The sequence below is a fragment of the Urocitellus parryii genome, chromosome 3 (assembly GCF_045843805.1).
Source record: "Urocitellus parryii isolate mUroPar1 chromosome 3, mUroPar1.hap1, whole genome shotgun sequence".
NCBI lineage: Eukaryota > Metazoa > Chordata > Mammalia > Rodentia > Sciuridae > Urocitellus > Urocitellus parryii.
Genome location: NC_135533.1, coordinates 56,265,832 through 56,293,550, shown reverse-complemented (window position 1 = coordinate 56,293,550; position 27,719 = coordinate 56,265,832). Strand labels below are relative to the sequence as shown.

The 27,719-nt window shown below is 35.8% G+C and overlaps 2 protein-coding genes across 5 annotated transcripts in view; one reads left to right on the top strand and one right to left on the bottom strand.

The window, feature by feature from the left end:
* The window catches only part of Rint1 (RAD50 interactor 1), a 30,371-nt gene extending 7,940 nt beyond the window's left edge, over positions 1-22,431 (top strand). For both annotated transcript variants that reach the window (XM_026395765.2, XM_026395764.2), the window contains exons 5-15: positions 1,715-1,888; positions 1,990-2,139; positions 2,703-2,859; positions 4,995-5,105; positions 5,223-5,448; positions 6,470-6,607; positions 8,576-8,775; positions 15,979-16,193; positions 17,769-17,949; positions 18,499-18,617; positions 19,596-22,431. In XM_026395765.2, coding sequence (XP_026251550.1) covers positions 1,715-1,888; positions 1,990-2,139; positions 2,703-2,859; positions 4,995-5,105; positions 5,223-5,448; positions 6,470-6,607; positions 8,576-8,775; positions 15,979-16,193; positions 17,769-17,949; positions 18,499-18,617; positions 19,596-19,788 — 1,864 coding nt within the window. In that variant the 3' untranslated portion in view covers positions 19,789-22,431. The remainder of the gene's footprint in view (positions 1-1,714; positions 1,889-1,989; positions 2,140-2,702; positions 2,860-4,994; positions 5,106-5,222; positions 5,449-6,469; positions 6,608-8,575; positions 8,776-15,978; positions 16,194-17,768; positions 17,950-18,498; positions 18,618-19,595) is intronic.
* Positions 17,894-27,164, bottom strand: Efcab10 (EF-hand calcium binding domain 10). Of its 3 annotated transcripts, none has more exons than XM_026395766.2 (4): positions 27,056-27,164; positions 21,656-21,820; positions 21,455-21,541; positions 17,894-17,940 (listed from the first exon to the last, which is right to left on the bottom strand). In XM_026395766.2, the coding sequence occupies exons 1-4, from the start codon at positions 27,162-27,164 to the stop codon at positions 17,894-17,896; spliced, it is 408 nt and encodes a 135-aa protein (XP_026251551.1). The 3 variants fall into 3 exon arrangements, with proteins under 3 accessions (XP_026251551.1, XP_026251552.1, XP_026251554.1); XM_026395767.2 differs by lacking the exon at positions 17,894-17,940 and adding an exon at positions 19,921-19,975 and having other exon boundaries at positions 21,454-21,541; XM_026395769.2 differs by lacking the exons at positions 17,894-17,940; positions 21,656-21,820 and adding an exon at positions 19,921-19,975 and having other exon boundaries at positions 21,454-21,541.
* Between the last annotated feature and the right edge of the window lie 555 nt (positions 27,165-27,719).

Genomic DNA, 27,719 nt, shown 5'->3' with positions numbered 1-27,719 from the left:
AGCTATATCACCCTGCCCGCCCCCTGCTGCTCCCCGCCCTTTTTTTTTTTTTTTTTTTGAGACATGGAAGTTACTCAGGCTATTTTTTTTTTTTAAAGGAGAGAGAGAGAGAGAGAGAGAGAGAGAGAGAGAGAGAGAATTTTTTTAATATTTATTTTTTAGTTCTTGGCGGACACAACATCTTTGTTGGTATGTGGTGCTGAGGATCTAACCCGGGCCGCACGCATGCCAGGCGAGCGCGCTACCGCTTGAGCCACATCCCCAGCCCACTCAGGCTATTCTTGAACTTGCCTCAGACTCCTGAGTAGCTGGGATTATAGGTGTGACACCACCATGTCTCCAAAATTTTTAATATTTTCTTAAGATGTACCATAGTTAATATATTTAATGTTATATATGTTATGAATGTAGGGCTGGGGATGTGGCTCAAGCGGTAGCGCGCTTGCCTGGCATGCGTGCGGCCGGGGTTCGATCCTCAACACCACATACAGACAAAAATGTTGTGTCCGCCGAGAACTAAAAAATATTTAAAAAATTCCCTTTAAGATATGTTATGAATGTTATGTATTCTTTTGTCCTGCATGTTTCCTGAGATTATAAAGCATTTTACTTATTAGTTTGGTATGAAAATCCTTATTTTGCATATACGAGTCTTTATTTTTGAAGATTGTGGTGTGATTAGTGATTCCAGAAATTGACTTAAGCTTTTTAGATCATCTCATTCTTGTTTAAATTATTTACAGTGAGGGAATTTTAAACCTTGCTTTATTTTATTTCTTTATTTCTCCTTGCCTCTCTGAAAGAAAATACCAGTAAGAGATAATATTAATAACCTTATTAGGTAAAATAAGTTGTATAAAGGTCTCCCTCTCATTGTACAACATTAAAATTATTAGATTAACTAAAAGTATTAGATTAACTAGAATAGGACTGTGATTATTTATAACCATTTCTGATATCTGAATTATTTAAGAGAAATGTGTCCAAAGAATCATATTAGAAATAAGAAATTTATAATGAAGTACAGAAACAATTGTTTCTCTCTTTAATAATGTGTTCTTTCCCTTAAGTCTTTTGTGGTAACATCTCTATTTCTAGCTTTTTTTTTTTGAGCTTCTGTAATTCTCTCTTTTAATTTAAATAGTTTCTTCTTGTTAGGACTAGCAGCTTTGTTCTGTTTCGTGAATTCTACAGTACATCAGTATCACTCCAAATGGAGACTTTTCTTAGGCTCTAAAATGTCCTTTATGCTTCGATGTTCTGTAGAGATATATATCATCCTAAAAAGCAATCCTTCTATATTCTGTGGTTACTTGTACATTTCAAGTTCTTTTGTAACATTTGTATATATCTTAAGCACAGTAATCTTTATTCTAATATAATGGAACACTTAGTTTGCAATATATTTCTTTGAAGTGGGAAATCAAGATTTGTTAGGCAAAAGCAGTAACAATTGAAGATATTATACTTGACCCTAACAGATGCTATCCTGAACATGGGCTGCTTGCTGCTCTTAGAAGGTTGCTAAGAAATTTAGAGGACTCCAGGATCCAAGAGAGACATGGCGTTAGGTTAAATAGCCACATCAGGGTGGTGCTTCATTCTTCCTTGGATGTAACTTTATATAAAATGTGAGGGAGAATCGTTTTTTCCAAATTTACAATTATTCTGAATAAATTTTCCTTAAGTTTATTTTCTTTCCTTTGTTTTGCAGTGATAACATTCAACAATATCTGATGACCAATAATGTGCCAGAGGCAGCCTCTATTCTGGTGGCTATGACAGAACTTGACATTAAACTTCAGGAATCATCCTGTACTCATCTTCTCAGTTTCATGAGAGCCACAGTTAAATTCTGGCATAAAATTCTCAAGGACAAGCTTACAAGGTAGAGAATTTACCCATATTTCATGGTCATTACTTTCAGTTGGATATTTGGCAATTATTTGATAACCTTGTACTGAAATGTGTATTTGTTTTCTGTTTCAGCGATTTTGAGGAAGTTTTAGCACAGATTCATTGGCCATTCATTGTGCCCCCTCAATCTCAAACTGTTGGCTTAAACCGACCCACCAGTGCCCCTGAGATATACAGTAACCTGGAGACATTGTTTTGTCAGTTATTGAAACTGCAAACCTCGTATCTTTGTCAAAGTGGAAAACTTAACTGAAATTTCTTCTTTATAGAGTGGATTTGTGGCTACAGAGTAAAACTTTTTGAAAGTGGTCAAGAACCAAATGGGAGTCCTGGGTTGGACTTGATGTATCAATGGCCATTGATTTGTGGATTTTTCTTTTGCAAAGTGAACTTTGTGTGGGCCAGAGTATTGCAAGGAAGAGTTCTGAGACAGGGACTGACCCAAGTTTGCATCATATTTGCATCATATATAATAGAATGAATGAACAATTGGGAGGAAACCTTAGTAACAAAGTAATAATCTATCAACGATAAGTTGAATTTCCTAATATTTTTATTTTAGAAAAGATTTACAGATTAATTCTAATAAAAATGTGCATTTTTTACTAGTATATAATGTAAAGTTAGACTTATTATTTGTATCATAATTTTTATTTAGTATTGGTACATTTGTTGGGAAATTGTGTGTATACATATATTGTGTGTGAGTGTATATGTGCATATATATGTGTGTGTGTGTGTCTGTATGTATATTTTATTCTTTTTCCTTGACTTTACTATGTCAGAGATGAATTACTTACTGAGCCAAAAGAACTCCCAGAAAAATATTCTCTTCCACCTTCCCCTTCTGTCATCCTGCCCATCCAGATTATGCTGACTCCCCTTCAAAAGAGGTTCAGGTATCACTTCAGAGGCAACCGACAGACTAATGTTATAAGCAAGGTGTGCTTTGCCAACTCTTACCTTTAATTTTTAGTAATAGCAAATGTTAAATATTTCTGTACTTTTACCAACTTAAAATTTACCTCTATTCACTTTTTTGTTTTTCTTCTAAAGAGCTAAATTCATGTTTTGTCACTGCCATTTACAATAGGGGACTTGGAAGTAGATATGTTGCAGGTGTCAGTTTACTCATTGGCATGTCATATGACCAGTTTCTAGGATTGCTATGGGTGCTGTAGCATTTGCTGTGACGGTTTTTACAATTGGATCCACTGTGTTTCATTGTACAAATTGCTCTTTTGGATTTATAAATATATTGAAAGAAAAAGTGAATTCCCCAAAATAGTAGAGCATTAGTTTTGAATATAGGTGCTTATACTAAAATGCTTTATAGCTGTGCAAAGAGATTATGGGAATAAATGTAAACAGTTTTGAGGACATTATCACCAATATTTTAATTGAGGGAACTTACTGGTGTATACTAGGCATATTGTTGAGATATTTCTTTGATTTGGCTTGAGAAATAAGTCAAATTATAATCTTAGAAATTACTAGGAGGGCTGGGCATGGTGGTTTATGCCTGTAATCCCAGTGACTTGGAAGGTAGAGGCAGGAGGATTGCAACCTTTTTGTTTTTGTTTTTGTTTTTGGTGGTGCTGGGGATTGAACCCAGGACCTTGTGCATTCGAGACAAGCACTCTACCAACTGAGCTATATCCCTAGCCCACCATTGCAAGTTTGAGGGCAACTTCCATAATTTAACACGACCCTGTCTCAAAATAAAAAGGAAAAGGGGCTGGGGATATGGTAAAAGCATTGCTGGGTTTAGTCCCCAGTACCAGAAAAGAAAAAAGGAGTTATTTACTACCTTATCTATTGAGTTTTGCTACCAATTAATGTAGCACATATAGTTAGGGGTTCAGTAAGTATTTTAAATTTTACTAATGCCAAATCACACTAGGCATTGTACATATCATATAAATAAACTTATCAAATTCATAGAATTTTAAAGGAATCACTAGGCATGGTGTGGTACATGCCTGTAATCCCAGCTACTTAGGAGGCTAAAGCAGGAGAATCCCAAATTTGAGCCGGGCAATTTAGCAAGATCCTGTCTCAAAATAAGAATAAGAGTGCTGGGAATGTAGCTTAGTGGTAGAATATCACCGAGTTCAATCCCTACTACATTAAAAATAATTTTTTTTAAAGGAATCCAGGAATATGTAATTATGTTTGTGTGTTTGCACAGGAAGGAGCATAGTGGCTTCACTTTATGGGTCTCCTTTGTTGAATGGGGTAGAAGGAAGGGCAGAACCACTTAGTACTAAATAATAAGACAAAGCAATGAACCTAAAGTTGTAGAGAGGCAGTAATAAGTTGATGTAAGAAGATTGTGAGTTGGTTGGCTTCTTTTGAAAGTATGGTCCTAGTGGACTTAGCACTCTGCCACCAAGCCTAACCTGTGCAACCTTTGAGATTAGATACTGCCCTTATTCATTTTTGTATTCCCAACATCTAGCACACAAGAGAGGTTTACCACTCCGTAAATATTTTTGGATCTTTGTTCAACAAAACTTGGAATGCTTGCAGAGATCATCTCTAAGGAAAATTTAAAATGTTGCGTGTCTTATTCCTTTCTATAATTATACCTGTTTTAAGCCAATTTTTTTCCAATTTTTTCCTTAATCTATCATTTGAAAAGAAAAAGAAGAAGAAAATGATGTTTAAAAATTTAAAAAAACAACTTAAAGTCCATCAGTTCATTTTATCTGTTATTAAAGTGCTAAGTTTTAAATATATATAGTTTTTTTTCCCCCCATGGTGCTGACGATTAAGCCCAGGGCTTGGCACATCCTAGGCAAACACTTTATATCTTTACCCACTCTGGCATTTTAAATTTATGGGTTTATTGGCTTACACCACATTATTGGAATTTGTTGGGAGAATATTGAGAAATATTTGGTTATTAAGCTTTTCATGAGTTTGAAGTTCAGAGTAGAAATTATTTTCTTCTACATAGAAATTTTCAACTAATTTTTAAAAAGTGTTGTGTATTTACAATTAAATATATATTTAATTATGACTGTCTACTCGGAATAAATGAAAAATTTAAATTATTTTACCTTCGTCCTTAGCCGGAATGGTACTTGGCTCAGGTACTTATGTGGATTGGAAACCATACTCAATTTCTGGATGAGAAGATTCAGCCAATATTAGACAATGCAGGCTCTGCAGTAAATGCCAGGGTAAGAGACTCAGTCCTAAGTGTTTCAGTTTTAGAGTTGTACCTATACTTGAATACCTCGTTATCTACTTACCTCATGTATGTTTCTTTTTTTTTTTTTCATGTGTGTTTCTTTTAGCTTGAATTTTCTCGGGGTCTCATGATGCTGGTTCTTGAGAAGTTAGCTTCAGATATTCCTTGTCTGCTCTATGATGACAATCTCTTCTGTCATTTGGTGGATGAGGTGCTGTTGTTTGAAAGGGAGCTACACAATGTTCACTGCTATCCTAGCACTTTTGCTAATTGTATGCATATTCTATCAGAGGAAACCTGTTTTCAGAGATGGTTGACTGTGGAGAGAAAATGTAAGTGCTCATGTGGCCATAGGACAGAGATGCCTGTTTTTTGTTTGTTTTTTTTTCCACTTTAAAAAATTTGTTCTTTTTAGATATACATGACAATAGAGTATATTTTGACATACATACATAGAGTATAACTTGTTCTGATTGGGATCCCATTCTTGTGGTTGTACATGATGTGGAATTTCAATGGTTGTGAATCCGTATATGAGCATAGGAAAGTTATGTCAGATTCACTCTACTGTCTTTCCTATTCCCATTGAGATACCTTTTTTGTTATATAAATTTTGGTGTTTTCCGCCTCTAGTCCTGGTAGGAACTATAGTCATAAAAAATTTTCCTGGTCAGAGTTTACCAAGTTGCTTTCAGAGATAATCTTATTTTCTTTTCTTCCCATGAAACTTTATATTTTTTTCTTGAATTACACTTTACATGCTTCTAGAGTGGAACAGGCAAACTGGTAGAGCATATAGCTATTTTATAGATTTACCACATAGTATTTTTGTTCTCGGTAGAATCTTTTTGGATATAGTCAGTGTAACTATTTTTTTTTTCTTTTGGTGCCTGAGAGTCAATCCAGGGGTGCTTAACCATAGAGCCAGATCCCCAAACCTTTTTTTGTTTTAGTTTTAAGTTGACACAATACCTTTATTTTTATGTGGTGCTGAGGATTGAACCCAGTGCCTCATGCATGCTAGGTGAGCGCTCTACCTCTAAGCCCCAGCCCCCCAGCCCTTTTTATATTTTATTTAGAAAGAGTCTTGTGAAGTTGCTAAGTTGCTGAGGCTGGCTTTGAACTTGAGATCCTCTTTCCTCATCCTCTTGAGCTGCTGGGATTATAGATGTGCACCACCATGCTTTGGCAGTGTAACTATTTTGAAGATTTGAAAATAATATATTATAACTAGTGGAATATTGTGGGTTTATTGTATAGAAGAGTCCCAAATTCCTAAAAAACTATAGGTTGAAAAAATAAGGAATGACTATAATTACTTAATTGACATAATCCTTTTTTTCTTCATATCAGTTGCTCTTCAAAAAATGGACTCAATGCTTTCATCAGAAGCTGCCTGGGTATCCCAATATAAGGATATCACTGATGTAGATGAAATGAAAGTTCCAGACTGTGCAGAAACTTTTATGACTCTACTCTTGGTTATAACTGGTAAGTATAAATGTTTCATGATAGGGCTTTGTTTTAAAAGTATTGACTTTTCACATGATACTTTTTTTAGTAGCTAAAAAATATTAATATTATACAGTGGTTATTATAATTCAGTTTATATTTTAGTTGATATCTAACAAATATTTGAACTTTTGGATTTTTAATAATTTAAGTAAGGACTTAAACATTGGTATACCTAAGGGAAAAATTTTTGAATTGTTTTATTTAAACAATTAAATAAGAATTTAATTTTATTACCTGAACTGTCTTGCCATTTAGCTTTTAAATGCCTTCAGTAATGGCAATTGACCTAAATTAAATTAATTTTTTTCAAGAGATAGAGTCTCACTGTTTTTCTGGACTACCCTTGAGCTCCTAGCTTTTAGCCTCCTGATGGGAGACCATAGGCATGTGCCACCATAAATTTTTTTTTTCTTTTTAATTTTTTTTGGAGTTGTAGATAGACAGAATGCCTTTATTTGTTTATTTTTATGTGGTGCTGAGGATCGAACCCTGTGCCTCATGCATGCTAGGCAAGCGCTCTGCCACTGAGCTACAGCCCCAGCCCCTGAAGATTAGAATAGGAATTCTTATCATGCAAGATTTGTCTGGCTGGAGAGTAACCTAGCAGCTGCTGGCCCTGGTTGGTAGGCATCATCCAAGTCGTCCCACTGTAGGCCTGCTGATTCTCCAGGTTCCAGAAGCCTTCATTGACACCATCCTTAGTTCTCTTTGCCTCCCCGCTCCTTTGGCAATCCATTTCTTGGTCACATAACATGAAGAAGTGTATTCTAGCCCAATCAGTAAATAATTTTGTATTCTTAATTATAAGAAAAAAATATGAAAAACCCTTAAAAACTTAAGAAAAAACTCACGTGACTTTAAAAAAATTTGTATTAGGAACATTTTCAAACAAACACAAAGGCAGGACCCTTTGTTTCCCACTGTCAAGGTTCAAAACAATTGTGTTTTCTGTAACATTTTTCTACCCAACTTTTTCCCCCCTGAAGTATTTTCAAGGACATTTCAACATCATGTCACCTGTAATTCCTTAAATATGTATCTTATTTAATCTCTAGGAGCTTCTTTTTAATTTATTTATTTGTTCTAATCAGTTATACATGACAGCAGAATGGAGGCATTTTTTAAATTTGTTTATGGTACTGGGGATTGAACCCAGGGATGCTCTACTACTGAGCTACATTCCCTGCCCCTCTCCCCCCTTCTTTTTTGGTATTAGGCATTGAACTCAAGGGTGCTTAACTGCTGAGCCACATCTCAGCCCTTTTTTTTAAAATTTTATTTAGAGACACTGAGTTGCTTAGGCCATGCTAAGTTGCTGAGGCTGGCTTTGAACTTGTGATCCTCCTGCTTCAGCCTCCAGAGCTGTGTGTTTGCTAGGCTTCTGTGTGTGCCACCATACCCAGCCCTCAGCCCTTTTTATTTTTTTTGAGACAGGATCTCACTAAGTTGCCCAGATTAGCTCTGAACTCCTCCTCCTCTACTAGCCTTCCAAGTAGCTGGATTATAGGTGTGTGCCACCATGCTCAGCAGCATTTTTTTTTAAATATTTATTTTTTAGTTGTAGTTGCTTACACTGTCGTTAACTAATTTTATTTCTTATTTTTATATGGTGCCTTGCCCATGCTAGACAAGCGCTTTACTGCTGAGCCACAACTCCAGCCCCTCAGCAAAATTTTTTAATGTGATTTTTCTCATGGGTTTTTAAAAAATCAAGGCATGATTTATATACAGTGAAGTGTACTATATGAAAATGTAAAGTGCATTGTCCAGTTTACTGTTCAGTGATTCTTGATAAATACGTATACCTGTGAAACCTGTATTCTTAGAGCATTTAGAAAAAGATAGATCCATACATAAATGATAAATTGACTTTTGGCAAAGTAGCAAAAGCCTATATTATGGATGGTACCAAAACCTTTCATGTCTTACTAACTCTCTCCACAGACAGATATAAAAATCTCCCCACAGCTTCCCGAAAGCTGCAGTTCCTGGAGTTACAGAAGGACTTAGTAGATGATTTTAGGATACGATTAACTCAGGTGATGAAAGAAGAGACTAGAGCCTCCCTTGGCTTTCGGTACTGTGCAATTCTTAATGCTGTGAACTACATCTCAACAGTACTAGCAGACTGGGCTGACAATGTTGTGAGTTAACACACTTTTATATTAAGAAATATATTAGTGGTTTGAACTATTTTGACCTTTTGAAATGTTGAATCTATTGTAAGCAAAGTAACACGTTAGACACAATCACAATGATGCCAAACTTCAGAGATATGATTAAAGTATACTTTTTTCTCAGTCAAATCCCAAATAGATAAATAATCCTGATATTTTAATGAACTTAACCGTTGGAAGACTGAAATATATATGACTTAGTGATAGAATGCTTGCCTACCATGCATGAGACCTTGAGTTCAATCCCCAGTACCACCAAAAACAAAAAACAAAAAATTGAAAAAAAAAAAAACTTTCATGAAATAGTTGTTCATAGAATGAACCTCTTTTCATTTTTCTTTGTCCTCAGAAAATATTCATATATGGTAATTGCCACCATGGAAAAATTGTTATTAAATAATGATGTCAAAAATAAATAAAAGGGCTGGGTTATGGCTCAGTGGTAGAGCATTTGCCTAGCATGGGTGAGGCACTGGGTTGGATTCCTGGTACCATATACAATAAACAAATAAAATAAAGGTATTGTGTCCATCTACAACTACTATATATATATAGATAGATTTATTTATTTTAGTTTTAGGTGGACACAATACCTTTATTTTATTTTTATGTGGTGCTGAGAATCGAACCCAGTGCCTCACGCATGCTAGGTGAGCGCGCTACCACTTGAGGCACATCCCAGCCCTGACAAAAATATTTTTTTAAAAAATAAATAAAATCCAGGACTCTGGTCTAGAGGTATAGTTAGTTACTGGCAGAGTGCTTGTCTAGCTTGCATGAATCTCTGGACTCTGGGTTCAATTCCTGACACCATCAAATCAATCAATCAATCAATCCAGGACTTGAAGGAAAACAAAAGAGTAAATTTGATACTTGAATGTCTTCAAAACATGACAAATTATAAAGAATCATTAAAATAGAAACATTTTTTAAATTTTAATTCTTTCAGACATTAAAAAATTATTTATGGGGCTGGGGTTATAGCTCAGTGGTAGAGCGTTTGCCTTGCATGCATGAAGCCCAGCCTGGGTTAGATCCTCAGCACCACATAAAAATAAATAAATAGGGGCTAGGAATAATTGCTCAGTTGGTAGAGTGCTTGCCTTGCATGCACAAGGCCCTGGGTTCAATCCCCAGCATCACCAAAATCAACAATCACAACAAAAATAAATAAAAAGATATTTAAAAAATTATTAATGGCTGGGATGTGGCTTTGTTGTAGAATGCTTACCTAGTAGAATGCTTACCTAGAATATACAAGACTCTGGATTTGATCCTTAGCACCTCAAATAAATATTTTTAAACAAACAGGAAAATAACCCCATGTGCCACCCAGCTTCTTACCCTACTTCTGTTTCATTTCAACTTCTTCACATCCCCCAACACCATTTAATTATTTTGAAGCAGGCCTCAGACATCATATTTCATGGTAAATACTTTAGTATTTATCTCTAAGAGATAAATACTAAAATAACCCAAGGAATATACTGGCTAACAGGGCTTCTGGTAACCTGATTTTCCAAATGTACTTCTAACCAGAAGTGAAGAAACCCAATTAGCCTTTTATAGCCTTGATATAGACAAATTAATTCCTTTAATTATTTTAGATACAGTATTATAGTAATCTCAGAGGGCTTCCCAGACTTCCTTCTTGGACAAGGTACACTTGCATGGGAACCACTGTTCTGAGATCATCTGAAACACCTATGTGTTTCATAAAGTAAGTTCATGACACAAAACATTTTTAGAGAACTAGGATGACCACAGATGGTAAAATATACATTAAACAGTAAATAAATTATGCTGCACATAAACAGGTTAAAGAATATGAAGATACATTCATTATAAATGTATAATTATGTCATAAAACAAAAATAGGAAAGTAAACAATAAAACAACTATAATTTTACCTATAAACTTAAAGTATTACTCTTAATATGTGATAGGTAAAGTGGGAATTTAAAAATTATGAAGTAGGGGCTGGGGATGTGGCTCAAGCGGTAGCGCGCTTGCCTGGCATGCATGCAGCCCGGGTTCGATTCTCAGCACCACATACAAACAAAGATGTTGTGTCCGCCAAATACTAAAAAATAAATATTTAAAAAAAAATTATGAAGTATATAATTAGAAAGATTGACTAGCTGGGGAAAAACACAATTTTAAAGTGTGTTACAAAGATGGACAAGGTGAATTAATTTAAAATCTGTATATTTTAATTCAGTAAGAAAAAATAAAAGCAGAAAAGAAGCATATTTAAACACGGACATTTAAAAAATATTTAGTGTCTGGATTAGGGCGGAAGTATAGAAATAAGATAAGAATGTATTTTAAATTATGAATTTGAGGCAAAAAATTATAGTGATAATGCATTATGTAGTGTATTTTGTTTTTCATAAAACAAAAAATTATAGTGTACTGCTAGAAGAAAACTTTCTTCACTGTACCTATTTACTATGAAAGAAAAGACAAAACAAAAAAGTATTTTTCTTAAAAACAGGTAATAAGCCAAAATAAAACAGTAATAAGCCAAATGAACCAAAAATGAATTTACCAATAACAGATATAAACAAGATAAAACATTGATAATGATCACAATCAGAGAGCTACATCCTTTTTAATTTTTATTTTGAGACAAGATCTCACTAAGTTGACGAGGCTAACCTTGAACTTGGGATTCTCCTGTTTTACCCTCCCAAACTATTAGATTTACAGGTGTGTGTCACCATGCCTGGCGGTAGTTTATTCTTAATTGAACTCTGGGACTTAGTAATCATTTCAAATTGTTTTTTATAAAAATGTTAACAGAAATCCATGTGCATAATGTCATTCTGCTGAGCGAGGAAAATAAAATATTTTAAAAGTGATTATAGAGTATAATGATCAGTGCATTTCTAAAGTCAACTAATCAGCATACATTCATTCATTTTGCACTTTTGTGTGTCGTGTTTCTAATTTAAGTGAGTATTCTTCCAGCTCCCACACTGCTCCATTTGCTGCTAAAGCTTTTTCAATAGTATGAAACAAATTGTCATTCTTGATTCTTATGCCAGATGATCTAATAAGAGACTCATTCAGGGATAGATTTTTAGCTTCAATGAAATTATTTGTGGAACATCATTAACTAATTTACTTGGTGCCAGGGACTGTTAACAAAGACAAATTAGCCATTTTCCTTACCCTTAGAAAACTTAAAATCTTATGTCGAATTAACTAGGTCTCACCATGGTTTTTACGATGCTAATTCTGTCTTAATATCAAAATGTCCTTCAGTCTGTGAATGCTTTAAATAAAAAATCATTAAAGCTCTTTTTTACGTAATTACATAACTAGAAAAAAGAGAAAAAAAGAATGGAGTTCAATTTCCATTCATTGCATATTCTTTATTGATAACTGTTGGCAGATTATGCCAAGCCTGAAATATCCAGCCATTCAGAATTAGGAATTTTTTACTTTCAAGTGACAGAAACTCGATTTGAACTGGCCTAAGTCATGAGATAGAGTGGGATAAGGAATTTGTGTGACACCTTGCCTGGCTTGGTTTTCATTACTTAGGAATGGCTGTTCTAAAGTTCATTTCTGGTTTCATTCTCAGGTAGGCTCTGGACATGTGGCTCTAGGTGGCTCCAAGCTCACATGTTCCATCCCTAATCTCAAAAGACTGTGTTTCCCCTGATAGTTTCAGCAGATTTACCAAGGTGATCTCTTACTGGTCCAACCCTGAAACATTGGTGTGGCCAGGGCAGGATATTACCATCTTTGGCAACAAAGAGTAGGGATAATGCCACCTGAGTTTAGTTGTCTCGGAGTAGAACATCAGAGTAGAAGAGGTGATTTCCCCAAAGGAAATCAGGGGTACTGGTACTGTTATCAAAAGAAAAGTAAAAGATGCTGGTTAGGTAAAAGTAGCCATGACACATTACCATGTACATGAATATGGAGAGAGAGAGAGAGAGAGACTGAAAGAGACTGAGTAATACTCTATGTTCATGTTGAGTAGTAGTAAATTTTAGTAGTAAATGTTTAGGAAAATTGATCATCAGATTTTTCCTCCAGTGCTGGGAATTGAACCCAGAGCCTATGCACATGCTAGGCAAGCACTTTACCACTGAGTTGTACTCCTAGCCTGATTTTCCTATTTATGTAGTTTGTTTATCATTCATGAAGTCTTTGGGGGAACTCTAAATGGCTTTTAGTTTATTATTGCTATTTGCATTACTATGGATTGAATTTGGGAGCACCTTTTCATTGAGTTACATCTCTATCCCTTTTATTTTTTGAGATAGGGTCTTTGCTAAGTTGCCAAGGCTGTCCTCAAACTTGGGATCCTCCTGTCTCAAGTCCCTGAGTAGCTGGGATTTCAGATATGCATGACCTCACCCGTCTTGAATTTTATTAATTTTTCTTTTTTTGGTGGGGGGTACCAGAGATTGAACTCAGGGGCACTCGACCACTGAGCCATATCCCCAGCCCTATTTTGTATTTTATTTAGAGACAGGGTCTCACTGAATTGCTTAGCATCTCACTTTTGCTGAGGCTGGCTTTGAATTCGAGATATTCCTGCTTCAGCCTCCTGAGCCACTGGGATTACAGGTGTGTGCCCCATGCCCGGCTATCAATTTTTCATGAGTTTCATTTCAATAACTTTTTTGCAGTACTGGGGACTGATCCCAGGGGTACTTTACCACTAAGTTAAATCCCTAGCCATTTTTAGTTTTGGTATTGGGTATTGATTCCAAAGGGGTTCTACCAGTGAGCTATATATCCCAGCCTTTTTTATTTTTTTATTTTGAGACAGGGTTCACAAAGTTGCCCAGACTCTCCTTGAACTTGAGATCCTCCTTCCTCAGTCTCCCAAGTAGCTGGGATTACAGGTGTGTGCCACCACTCCTGGCTCATTTTAAGAACTTTAAAACAAAGGAACCAAAAATTCTTAAGGCAACATTTCAAGGGTAACCAAATATTTGATGCCTTTAACATGGTTCATTATGACATATTTATTGTTTAATACCATTTAGAGTTTTATTTGAAAAAATAACCTTGGAAAAATGGAATACTGAGTATTCTGTAGTTGTATTTTTGAGGAAAGAGATTTCAGATCTTCATGGTTAATCTTACTCTTTTTTTTTTTTTCTGGTATCAGGGATTGAACCTAAGGGTGCTTAGCCACTGAGCCACATCCTCAGCCCTTTTTAATATTTTATGTTGAGATAAGGTTTCATTGAGTTGCTTAGGGCCTCGATAAGTTGCTGGGGCTGGTTTTGAACTTGCAATCCTCCTGCCTCAGTCTCCTGAGATGGTGGGATTATAGGTGTGTACCATTGTGCCCAGTGCTAATCTTACTATTAAATGCTTATTATTAGTGACATTTTTTCTGTTTAGTTAAGTACGTGATTACTGTAGAAAGGAGCAAAAGAGAAAAAAATTTGACTATGTAATCCATGTATGTAATACAAAATTCAAAAGCCACAAGATGGCTTATAGTGAAAATAGGTGGTAATACTGACCCTCTCCAGTTTTATCAATTTCTGTGTAGCCTACCAAAGCTATTCATAAAAACACAGTGTGGAGGGTGGGTGTGGTGGCACAGGTAATCTCTGTGGCTCTGGAGGCTTAGGCAAGAGTATTACAAGTTCAAAGACAGCCTTGGCAACAATAAATTGAGACCCTGTCTTAAAATAAAAAGGGCTAGGGACGTAGCTCAGTGATAGAGTGCCCCAGGGTTTAATCCTCAGTACAACAAAAAAACAAGAGTGTGTGTATATGAATGATAACATACCACGGAACTCTTCTGTTTTGCTTTTTCCATTTAACAAGACATGGTGATTATTCCATTTCAGAACATAAAAGAATTGTCTAATTCTTTTTAATTATAAGCTATATAACATTCCATTGTATGAAGAACACTAACCAGTCCTCAGTCAGTTCCATTTCAGAACATAAAAGAATTGTCTAATTCTTTTTAACTATAAGCTATATATCAATCCATTGTATGAAGAACATTAACCAGTCCTCAGTCAGTGGATATTTAAATTCTTTTTAATCTTTTGCTCATTAGCCACAGCATTTTTTTCCCCTGAAGAGGAAAAAGGATAATATTAATTTCACCTGTAAAAATGTCATTTTAACTCTCTTAAATTTCATGTATTCCAAGTTCCCTACAACTCTCAGTCTATATCAAGAAAAATGAATAAACGGGCATGTTTGCCATCAGGAAAATGCAAAATACCACAAGTAAAAATGACTAGGGCTGGGGCCATAGTTCAGTGGCAGAGTGCTTGCTTAGCATGTGTGAGGCATTAGGTTTGATCCTTAGTATCGCATAAAAATAAACAAGTAAAATAAAGGCAGTCTGTCCATCTACAACTACAAATAAAGAAAGAAAGAAAATGACTAGCCAGGCATGCTGGAACATGCCTGCAATCCCAACAGCTTGGGAAGCTGAGGCAGGAGGACTGAGTTCAAAGCCAGCCTTGGCAATTTAGTGAGGCACTTAGCAACTCAGTGAGACCCTGTCTCTAAATAAAGTATAAAAAAGGGCCCAGGATATGGCTCAGTGGTTAAGCACCTAGCAGTTGCTGTAGGAAACAGCCTGGCAATTCTTTCAACAGTAAATGTAGAAATACCATTTGATCTGGCAATTCCACCCCTATAGTTTTATACCAAGAGAAATGAAAACACTGTCTGCATAAAACTTTGTGCACAATTGTTCAAAGAAGCATTATTCATAATAAAGAGTGGGAATAATCCAAATGTTTATTGGCTAATGAATGCATAAATAAAATTCAGTATGTTCATACATTAACATACATACCATACTAATGTTACAATATTACAAAACTTCAAAGCACTATACTAAATAAAGAAAGACAATCACAAAAAACACACGTTAAAATGCTTAGGGTAGGCAGTTCCATATAAAAAGTAGATTAGTGGTTGCCTAAGGGTTGAAGGGAGTGGGGAGAGAATTGGGGGATAAAGGCTAAGAATGAGAGTTTTGGGGTACCAAGATGTTAATGACAATGTCCTAAAATTGTGATGGATGCACAATTCTAAATTTACTACAACAATTGAACTATATACACTTGAGATGGGTGAATTGTATGATATATAAATTCTATTTCAAGATGTTGAAGTGTATTAATAAATGTGTTAATGTGTTTTTTGTTTCAGTTCTTTCTACAACTTCAGCAGGCAGCCCTAGAAGTTTTTGCAGAGAATAATACTCTCAGTAAATTGCAACTGGGACAGCTAGCCTCTATGGAGAGTTCTGTCTTTGACGACATGATTAACCTCTTAGAGCGTTTAAAGCATGATATGTTGACCCGTCAAGTAGACCATGTTTTTAGAGAAGTTAAAGATGCTGCAAAATTTTATAAGAAAGAAAGGTAGGTACTTTGTATAAGTTAACTCTTTATGCCAGTTTAGTAAAAGTTGAAAGATGGTACATGCAGTCAAATTTTCAGTGTCTAGATAGAAACAGGGTTTGGCCTGTTGGCCTGTTGCACTCAAAACTTTAGTTTTTTGTTGTTGTTTTTGTAATGTTGGGGATCAAATGCAGGGCGTTGTGCATACTAGGCCCAAACTTTAACTGTTTTTGATAGAAATCTTCCTAAAATATATTCTTGGACATTTTTAATCAGAATAAATTTATGCTACTATAATTTAGTCCTCAGCTATTATAAATACAGAGAGCTAGGGTCAAACAGCCCAGCCTGTCACTTGTTTTTCAAAGTAAGGTGCTCCTGCAGCAACCTGTGCATCTTTGCATTGTACAATTTATTCCATTACCATAATTCCCTGAGGGCATCTGTGACCTCCACCAGAACATGAGCTGCTTAAGAACAAGCAATATGTATTTGACATACCACAGTCCCTGCCACACAGAAGACCTCAATCAGTTTGGAAGTGTTGGTTTTTGCTGAAAACTAGAGCATAAAAGTAGCTGATGCCTCAAATGCTAAATATACATTTTAGGGGCTGAGTTTTTTTACTCAGCAGTAGAGTGCTCGCATAGCAATGTGCGGGGCGCTGGGTTCAATCCTCAGCACCACATAAAAATAAAATAAAGGTATTATGTCCAACTACAACTAAAACAAAATTTTTTTAAAAAAATACATTTTAAAAAAATTTTTTTTAGTTATACATGGGCACAGTATCTTTATTTGGTTTATTTATTTTTATGTGGTGCTGAGGATCCAACCCAGGGTCTCAAACATCCGAGGCGAGTGCTGTACTGCTGAGCCACAACCCCAAACCTTAAAAATATACATTTTAATTTTTTTCTCTCAGTACTTGAATTAAATCCAGGGCCTTGCATATGCTAAGCAAGTACTGTACCACTGAGCTACATTTCCACCCCTTTTTATCTTGAGACAGGGTCCACTAAGTTGCCCAGGACAGCCTGGAACTTGTAATCCCTTTGTCTCAGTCTCAAGAGTAGCTTGGTTTGCAGATGTGTGTCACCATACCCAGTTTAATTTTTTAAAAACTTTTATATCAATAAGTCAAATATTAAAATTTTGGGATTTAAAGTATATGTATCATCTTGATAGTAAATAAAGGTATTTCATTGACAGCTAAAATATAAACATAGGTACATTTGCTTTCTGAGAGAACTTTTAATATTGTACCTGTTTTCTCATCCAAAATTCCCCAGGCAATACACGTCTCCAAATATAACATAATTTGTTAAAGAATTAAAAAATACAATGATAAGCCAGATATGGTGGTGCCCACCTGTAATCCTAGTTATTCAAGAGGCTGAGATAAGAGGATCCAAGTTCAAGGTCAGCCTCATAATACAACTTATTAAGATTGTAGTTCAGTGGTAAAGCACCCCTGGGCTAAATCTCCAGTACTAGCCCCACATAAAAAGTGATTAAAAATTTTTAGGGTAAAAATGTAAGCTGTGTTTTGTTTTAATTAATTAATTAATTAATTTATTTATTTATTCTTAACAGATGGTTATCCTTGCCATCTCAATCAGAACAGGCAGTAATGTCCCTATCCAGTTCAGCCTGCCCGTTATTGCTTACATTACGAGACCGTTTACTTCAACTGGAACAGCAGCTTTGTTTCTCCTTATTTAAAATTTTCTGGCAAATGCTTGTGGAAAAGCTGGATGTATACATATATCAAGAAGTAAGTAAGAAAAGAAAATGTGGCATATATACACAAAGAGAATAAAATCATGGCATTTGCAGGTAAACGGATGGAGTTAGAGAAGATAATGCTAAGTGAAGTTAGCCAATCCCAAAAAACAAAATGCCGAGAATATTTTCTCTGATATAAGGAAGCTGATTCATAGTGGAGTAGGGAGGGGGAGCATGGGAGGAATAGACGAACTCTAGATAAGGCAGAGGGGTGGGAGGGGAAAGGAGGGAGCATGGGGTTAGAAATGATGGTGGAATGTGATGGACATTATTATCCAAAGTATGTGTATGAAGACACGAATTGCTGTGAATATATCATAATCAGAGATATGAAAAGTTGTGCTCTATATATGTAATAAGAATTGTAATGCATTCTGCTGTTATATATATAAAAAAGAAAAGTTTGTGTTCAATATGTATAATATGAACTGTAATGCTTATATAAATAAAAAAATTTTTAAAAAGAAGTAAGAGTAGAAAGTTTTTTTGGGCTATGATAATTAAAGGCAGCTGTTACATGAATTATTCTTTGTTTCAGATAATTCTTGCTAATCACTTCAATGAAGGAGGAGCAGCCCAGTTGCAGTTTGATATGACTCGGAACCTTTTCCCTTTGTTTTCTCATTATTGCAAAAGACCAGAAAATTATTTTAAACAGTAAGCTTAATATTTAACAATTAATATTGATGTATCAAATTATTAGAGAAGGTTGATTTGCTTTTAGCAACTTTAAGAATTATACTGATGTTTGGTGGAATAAGAAATTAAAATCTTTTTTTTAATTGGTACTTTTTAGTTATACATGACAAGAGTATTTTGATAAAATTATACATGCATGGAATATATTTTGTTCTACTTAGGAGATCAATTAAAATCTTAAAGCATTGATTGTATAGCTACTGTATGTTCAGAACACAATAGAAAAAGCAAAATTATTTATGAGATATGACCCATGAACTCAGAAAATTGACCAGAAGTAGATTTAAATTATCCAGTTGGACTTTGTTTCCTAAACATTTGGTTTAATGTTCTCAGTTGATTTTTCCTGGGAGAATAAATAGAAAATGAATGCAACTGTGGTTTCTGCTATATTCAGTAAATGTAAGCAAATACACATGTGTTTAATACCTAACAATAAGCCAGGCCAGAAGAAAATTTTTTCTTACACATTTGATATTGTGATTCTAAGTGTAATTATATAAACGTATGTGAGAATAATTCTTAGAAATATATTCAGATTTATTTTAGTATTCTACCTATCTTCTGCTTTCATTTTTAATCTCTTAATTTTCTGTTTTTCTGTACCCTAATGGACCTAAAGTGGTAGCTATATTAATAGACTATTAGTACCAAGTATTGTATTTAGAGAACAAATGGCTACATATTGGAAGCATGATTCTAGTACCTTATGAACTTACAAATTCTAATGAACTTACAAATTTTGTGCACCTCTGTAGTCCCAACATATTTGAAAAGACAAATAATTAGTCCAAAAATAGTTTTGATAGAGAGGATATTTGACCAGCAGCAGCACGGGGAAACTTTAGCTTCTCAAAATGAAATTATTACAATATGGATGACAGAGATAATAAAAAAATTCCGTTTACCTCCTTTCTTTTTTTTCCTCCTAAACAGTGTAAAAGAAGCCTGTATTGTTTTGAATTTGAACATTGGTTCTGCATTACTTCTGAAAGATGTACTGCAGTCAGCTTCCGGGCAGCTTACTGCCACAGCAGCTTTAAATGAAGTTGGAATTTACAAACTGGCTCAACAAGATGTTGAAATTCTACTTAATTTGAGGACAAACTGGCCTAACACTGGAAAATAATCCATCTTTCAGAAAAAGTTGTGGGTTTTTTTTTTTTTTAAACAAAAAGGCAGGCAGTTGGATTTAAAGTTATGAAGATGTTCTGAATTAATGAAACTGGACAAATGACAACTTTACTGAATCATTTATTATCTTGAATTCATGGTATTACCAAAATGATGACCATATTTCCCGATTTCTCTTGTTCCTAAGAAAACCAAAAACAGAAAACTATGGAAACTCAGAATAATTCCATTTACAAATATAAATGCTGAATATATATGTTGAATAAAATACAAAAGCAAAGAAATTATAACTTTCAACTTCGTGTGCTAAAGGAAACTTTTGTGGATAATCAAACATAGCCAATAAATTTTTAAAAAGTCACTTAAGAATGCATGTTTATCATTGAAGTTCCTGTACCCAGTTTGTGAATTCAGTATTTTTCCATGAGAAAACAAATTATGAGATGGTGAATTACCTAGGTTTCTACTTCATGTTCTGTAATTATCTTTCCATTTAAAATACTCTTGGAGCAGGTGAAGGCTGTAGGTTCATTCCCTAGCCACAAAATAAATAAATAAAATATTTAGTTCCATTCTTTGTGACAGTGGAAACCTTTTTTCTCTGGATGAAACATTTTAGGCTAGAGCACGCTGCCTCAGTCTTTCCCCCATGGTAGAAGATGTAATTAAACATTTTTGTTTAATATTTTTGTCACTGATGTGACAAAAATATTGCACTTTCTTTTTTCTTCTGACTTTTCCTTGGCTTTGGGCTATACTAAATAGTGGTTTCTTTCTCTTTTTTTAAAATATTTTTTAGTTGCCAGTGGATCTTTTATTTTATTTATTTATATGTGGTACTGAGGATCGAACCCAGGGCCTCACACATGCCAGGCAGGTGCTCTACCACGAAGCCACAACTCCAGCCCTAAATAATGGTTTCTTGATCAATAAATCTCAGAGAGTAAAACTTGCAAACAAATTAAGCTAAATTAACTAGAGCCTTTCTACAAATATCGAATTTTATTACAATAGTTTTCCTGACAGAGCATTTAGTACTTTCAACACTGGTTATAATATCTCAAATCTAAAACTGTCAGGCTAATGTGTATTACACTATTGATAAACATTTACTTTGCAATAAGTAAGTTTTGAGATAAATTCTATTACTGTGTACAGAAACTTTTCAACTAGTGTGTTGAGCTCAAAGCTTTTCTATTACTTTTAGCAAACTAGGTTTTTGTATCTCATCCTTTGAGAATTGCTGAGGTTTCCTTGAGGAAAGAATGAAGTTGCCTTGGAACATCCTAACTCCAGCATTTCCCAGAAGGGGACATTCCTTGCTTGTCCTTCCTTCCTTCTTTCTTTCTTTTTTTTGGTACCAGGGATTGAACCCAGGGGCACTTAACCACTGAGCCATATCCCAGCCCTTTTTTAATTTTTTGAAACAAGGCCTCGATAAATTTCTGAGGCTGGCTTTGAACTTGGTATCCTCCTGCCTCAGCCTCCCAAGTTGCTGGGAGTATAGGCATGCACCTGTCCTCACTTTCTAGTTGCTTCAAGTTTCAGGGAAATGAAAGGTTTTTCTCAAAAGGGAGGAACTCATTTGCAACAGAATTAATAATAAATACTTGAAAATCATGCTACATTATTAAAATTATTATTTAAAAGATAGACTTACACTTCCTCCTTGAACCTATTCAGATTTATTATATGTCCATCATCCTTTAAATCTTCATCTGCATCACACAGACCCAGGGTTTTTAGTGCTGTAAACATCAGAATGAGAAGAAATGAAAATTTGCAAAATGAGGATTCTTTTCAACTAGAGAAAGTTATGAAATGACCATAAATTATTCCTTCAATTTATAGAAAATACTAACCTTCTTTGTACTGTACAAATGATATGGTGCCTTTGCCTGAATTGTCCAGCATCTCAAACATGGCCGTGATGTTAGAGTTATCCATAAAGTAAGGAAAAGCTACATTTGTTTCTTTAGCAATTTTCATACATTCCAACACAGAGATTAAATATTCTCTTGGGTTTTCTGCAAAAGAATAGTTCCAACTCTTTCTGATATGAAATTTCAATATGTCACAAAAGAAAACAGCCATTTAACAACTATTAAACACCTGTTCAAGGTATTTTACTAGACACCAGGGGATACAGACCTTGCTTTCATGAAACTTACAGTCCAGTAGGAAGCATAAAACATTAAACAATCACATACATAAGTGCTCTACTTTAGATGACTGAATAGAAAAGTCTAGAAACTGAACCTGGTCATTTAAAAAAATAAATAAATTTCCCAGTCAATCTAACTTACCTAAAGAATTGCAAACCGAAAAGAGTGGGAACAGCAAGATGTAAGAAAAGTTGGCTAAAGGGGATGATGTATAGGTAATGAAAGCAGAAACTCAGATATAGTTCTCCAGATAGGAAGCATAAAATATTTATTTCTAACATTTTGAATAAATAAGTTATATTTCATTAAAGCAATTTTAGAAATGAAAAATAAAGGACAACCTACTTTCCAGAAATAATGTAGGGCAATCATGACAAAAAAAATCATAAGCAGCCAGGTGTCTATAATCCCAGCTACTCAGGAGGCTGAGGCAGGAGGATCTCAAGTTCCAGGCCACCTAGGCAACTAACTTAGCAAGATTGTGTCTCAAAAAAAAAAAAAAAAAAAAGAAAGAAAAGAAAAGAAAAAGAAAAAGAAAAGAAAAGAAAAATAAAAAGGACTGGGGATGTAGCTTAGTGACAGATCAACCCTGGGTTCTATCCCTGGTCAGAAGTTAAGAAAAAAAGAAGTAAAGATGGAACAGCTGGTAAAACCCTACTACTGCACCATCATTTAATTTCAATCCCAGCTTTTACCTGTATGTTTATTTAAAAATTCTTTAAAAAGAGCTTTTTATTGTTAAGAATTAAAGGAGTTTTGGCTAGGGTTGTAGATCAGTAGCAGAGTGCTTGCCTAGCATGTATGAGGCACTGGGTTCCATCCTCAGCACCACATAAAAATAAATAAAAAGGGACTCCTTTGATATAAGGGGAGTCAACAAGGACAGGGTAGGGACGAAGAGCTTGAGAAGAAGATTTACATTAAACAGGGATGAGAGGTGGGAGGGAAAGGGAGTGAGAAGGGGAATCGCATGGAAATGGAAGGCGATCCCCAGGGTTATACAAAATGACATATAAGAGGAAAGGAGGGGTAAGACAAGATAATACAAATGGAAGAAATGATTTACAGTAGAAGGGGTAGAGAGAGAAAAGGGAAGGGGAGGGGAGGGGAGGGGGGATAATAGAAAATAGGACAGACAGCAGAATACATCAGACACTAGAAAGGCAATATGTCAATCAATGGAAGGGTAACTGATGTGATTCAGCAATCTGTATACGGGGTAAAATTGGGAGTTCATAACCCACTTGAACCAAACCGTGTAATATGATGTATTAAGAACTATGTAATATTTTGAAAGACCAATAATAAATAAATAAATAAATAAATAAATAAATAAAAAGGTATTGTGTCCATCTACAACTAAATGTGTGTGTGTGTGTGTGTGTGAGTGTGTGTGTATTTAAAAATACAGGAGTTTGTAAAAGTAGAAAAGTATAGTGAACTCACCACCAACTTCAACTGTTAAAACTTGCAGCCAATCTTATTTTACTAGTTACCCACCTATTTCCCCCTTTTTACCTATTATTTCAAAGAAAATTATGTTTCATTGCTATTTGAATTATGCATCTCTAAAAGGACTCCTTTTTCATATCACCACAATATTATCACAATACCATTCACACATTTAAAAAATCTTTTTAGTATCCTCAGATGGTATTCAAGTTTCAGTTGTCTCACAAATGCTATAAATTTTAAACATTTTTTAAAAATCAGTATCCAGGGGCTGGGATTATAGCTCAGTAGTAGAATGCTTGCCTCATAGGTACAAAACCCCAAATTTGATTCCCAGCACTACCAAAAAAGAAAAAAAAGGAAATATTCAAATAGGGTCCCCACATTGTGATAGATTATTTAAATGTATTTATTTATTTAGAATTATGGCTCTATCACTGAGCCATAACCCCAGCCCTTAAATTTTTTTATGTTTAAATTTATTTAAGTAATTTTTTTTAAGTTGTAGATGGACACAATACCTTTACTTGTTTGTTTTTATCTGATGTTAAGGACCAAACCCATTGCCTCACACCTGCTAGGCAAATGTTCTACCATTTAGCCACAACTGCAGCCTCTTAAATTTATTAAAAAAAATTCTTTTAAATTGTAGATAGACACAATACCTTTATTTTATTTATTCACTTGTGGTGTTGGGGATTGAATCCAGGGCCTGTGCATGTGAGGCAAGCACTCTACCAATTGAGCTATGTCCCCAGCCCACTATTTTATTATTTTTATGTGGTTCTGAGGATCAAACCCAGTGCTTCACAGGTGCTAGGCAAGCGATCTACCACAGAGCCATAACCCCAGCCCTTAAATTTATTTTGACAGGTAAAAATTAGATACATTTATAATAAACAACATGATGTATGTATATAGATACATATACATATTATGGAATGGCTTAATCAAAATATTTAACGTGCTATTTCACTTTTTTTGGTGATGAATACACTTAAAATTACTCTCTTCACAATTTTTTAAAAATTATTTTTATTAGTTATTGATGGACCTTTATTTATTTGTTTATATGTGATGCTGAGAATCGAACCCAGTGCGTCACACATGCTAGGCAAGTGCTCCATCACTGAGCCACAACCCCAGCCCAGATACAATATCTTGTTATTAACTGTAGTTGTCATTATGTAGAATATATCTTTTGAACTTATTCTTCATCTAACTTAAATTTTGGGACCAACATTTCCTTAATACCTAAACTCCTAGTCTCTGGGATCCACTATTTTGCTCTATTTCTGTGTTCTGTGTTTTTTTTTTTTCCCTTAAATTCAGCATATTATAGAATATTGTGCTATTATCTTTCTATGCCTGGGTTATTTTACTTAACACATTGACTTTCATATTCATCCAAATGACAGGATTTTCTGCTTTTTAAAAATGAATAGCAGGGCTGGGGTTGTGGCTCAGTGGTAGTGTACTTGGTGAGGCACTGGTTTGATTCAGCATCATATATAAATAAATGAATAAAATAAAAGTTCATCAACAACTAAAAAAAAGACAAATAGTATTCCATTGTAAATATATACCACATTTTCTTATCTGTTAATGGACACAAAGTTGTTTCCTTTTTTTGGCTATTGTTAATAATGCTGTGGTGAACATGGGAGTGTAGGTATCTTTTTGACAGACTGGTTTCATTTCTCTTGGATATACACTCAGTAGTGGGATTGCTGGATCACATAATATATCTATTTTTTAACTTTTTGAGATCCTTCCTCCTTACTGTTTTCCATTATGATCGTACTAATCTGCATTTCCACCAACAGTGTACACATTTCCCTTTTCTCTACATCCTTGACAACACTTGTTATTCAATAATAGCCATTCTAACAACTGTGAGGTGAATATTGGTTTTAATTTGCATTTCTCTGATGATTAGTGATGGAGAGCATTTTTTTTCATATACCCTGTTGTTTATTTGTATGTTTTCTTTTGAGAAATGTCTTTAGATCCTTTGGCTTTTTTCTTTCTTTCCTTTTTGTGTGTGGTGCTGGGGATCAACCTGAGTCCTTTCCCCATTTTAAAAATTGCGCTGTTTTTTTACCACTGTGTTGAGTTCCTTATGTATTTTTTATATTATCTCTTACCAGATGTATAGTTTGCAAATAAATTCTCCCACACCATAGTTGTCTCTTTGCTCACATTATGTTTTTAAATCTATTGGTTTCCTTTTGTCTTTTTTTAAGATATATTTTTATTCTTATTTGACACAGTAATTATACACATTTATGGAGTACAGTGTGATATTTCAATATATGTATACAACAGGGTAAGTGGCATATCTACCACCTCAGATATTTATCATTTCTTTGTGTTGGGAACACTGAAATGCTATCAAGAGTACCAGTTGTGGAGTCAGATATACTGCTGCACTGAACAGCAGAATACTTTTCAATGTTACAGTATCAAGTACCAGCAAGAGACACAGTCACTTTTCCAAAACACACGTTTTAAAAATCAGTTTGAAATCAATTTTACCTCAGAGCATTAAAAGAGAGAGAGAGAGAGAGAGAGAGAGAGAGAGAGAGAGAGAGAGAGAGTGTGTGTGTGTGTGTGTGTTAAGGGCATTCCTTTGTCTTTATTTCTTTTCACTTTCTTATTTGTTACAGTGATATTTTTTGTTTGTTTTTAATGCTTTCTGCTGTAAAACAACTAGAAAGAATTTGATCATACTTAACACGATCATACTGGATGGGTGGTTTTGGCAGTGTTAGGATGTGTAGAATTTAAGGAAATGGACAGTTTTAGCTTTTTGGACACTTCACATGGAAGTTTTGCAACCTGGGGAGGACATATGGTCATTTTTACTTCCCTCTCCCATCCCCCCATACTGTAATTTGAACCCACGGACGATCTACCACTGAGCTACATCCCCTTTTTAATTTTTTATTTCGAGATGGGGGTCTAAGTTGCCCAGGCTGGCCTCAAAGTTGGAATCCTCCTGCCTCAGCCTCTCAAGTAGCTGGGATCACAGGCATGTGCCACTACACCCGATTTAACAAAACTTCTTAATTACACACTACACAAAAATTATGAAATGTTTCAAACCTTTTAAGGGACACAGATGTATAAAAATGTCAGGAAAAGCTGCTCCCCAAGAACACCCTTCTAGCTCACCCTGTCATTTGTTTAGTGCACTTACTGTACGAAAAACTCTTCACAAGCAGGGGTAGCAACGGAAACATCCGTTGTTTGCCAAGCACAGGCTGTTTTATACATGAATCTCCCCCACGAGATCGGTTCTACTATCGTGCCCACTTTTCAGAGCAAGAAACCAGTTCAGAGTCTTGCCTTCAACCACGTAGCACGCACAGGTGGAGCGGGAAGCCTCTCTTCCCAACGACCGCTCCCCTAGCCTAACTCGCCGCACTAGGTTAGCGGCTGGCACCTAGGGGTCGTCCCAGCTGCACGTGTTTACCGAAGACCACGGAGTTAATGGGCAACAGCAGGACTCCGTGGCCTAGAGAGCGTGGAGGGAGGAAAGGAGAGGAAAGGAGGAGGCAGCGAAGCGCCGGCACCCGACTCCCTCGCGTCTCCGCGGGGAGGCGGGCAGCACAGAACGCTATTAGGTGGCAACACCCTTACCTGGCCTGACAAAGAGGAGGACGCTGGTGAGGTGGTTCAGCAGATCCATGATCCGGTGGCTTTTCAAATAATACCCGGCTTCCTGCTCCCTGCTAATTGAAGCCTCCATCGCTTCGCCGGGGGCTGTTGCTAAGCGACCAGGCGGCGTCCAGGCCTCCGACTCCGCCTGCCTCCGCCCGGCGCGGTCACGTGACGCGCTCCCCACGCTGCGAGCTGGGCGTGGCGTTCAGTTCCGGGCCGGGTCTGAGCGTGCGGTGTGCTGGGGGCGGAGGTGGAGGCGTGGTGCCCTCCCTCCCGCTGAGGGCCGGGTCTACGGGTCTTTTCCCGGTTCTGTCTTTAGCCCATAGCCAATTGCTTGAGGTGCTGGTAACACAGGATGAACCAAACAAAATTTGCGTAATTCTGGGGGTGTCTGGTGCAGAGTCCTACATAGCATTTTAGGTGTGAGCCGCCTGCTGACCTCCCGCTGGCTTGACGGGATTGGGGAGCACAAAGCATGCCTGGATCCTGACCAGACTGCCTAAGGTTGTAGAGACCATCTGACAGTGCTAGACGGACACTGAATGATATTGGTTGCAGGTGTCTGAGAGAGTCTCCGCTTATTCAGTGGAGTACCTGAGAAACTAAATTCGCCTGACACTTCTGTCTTTGAGTGCTGAACCTC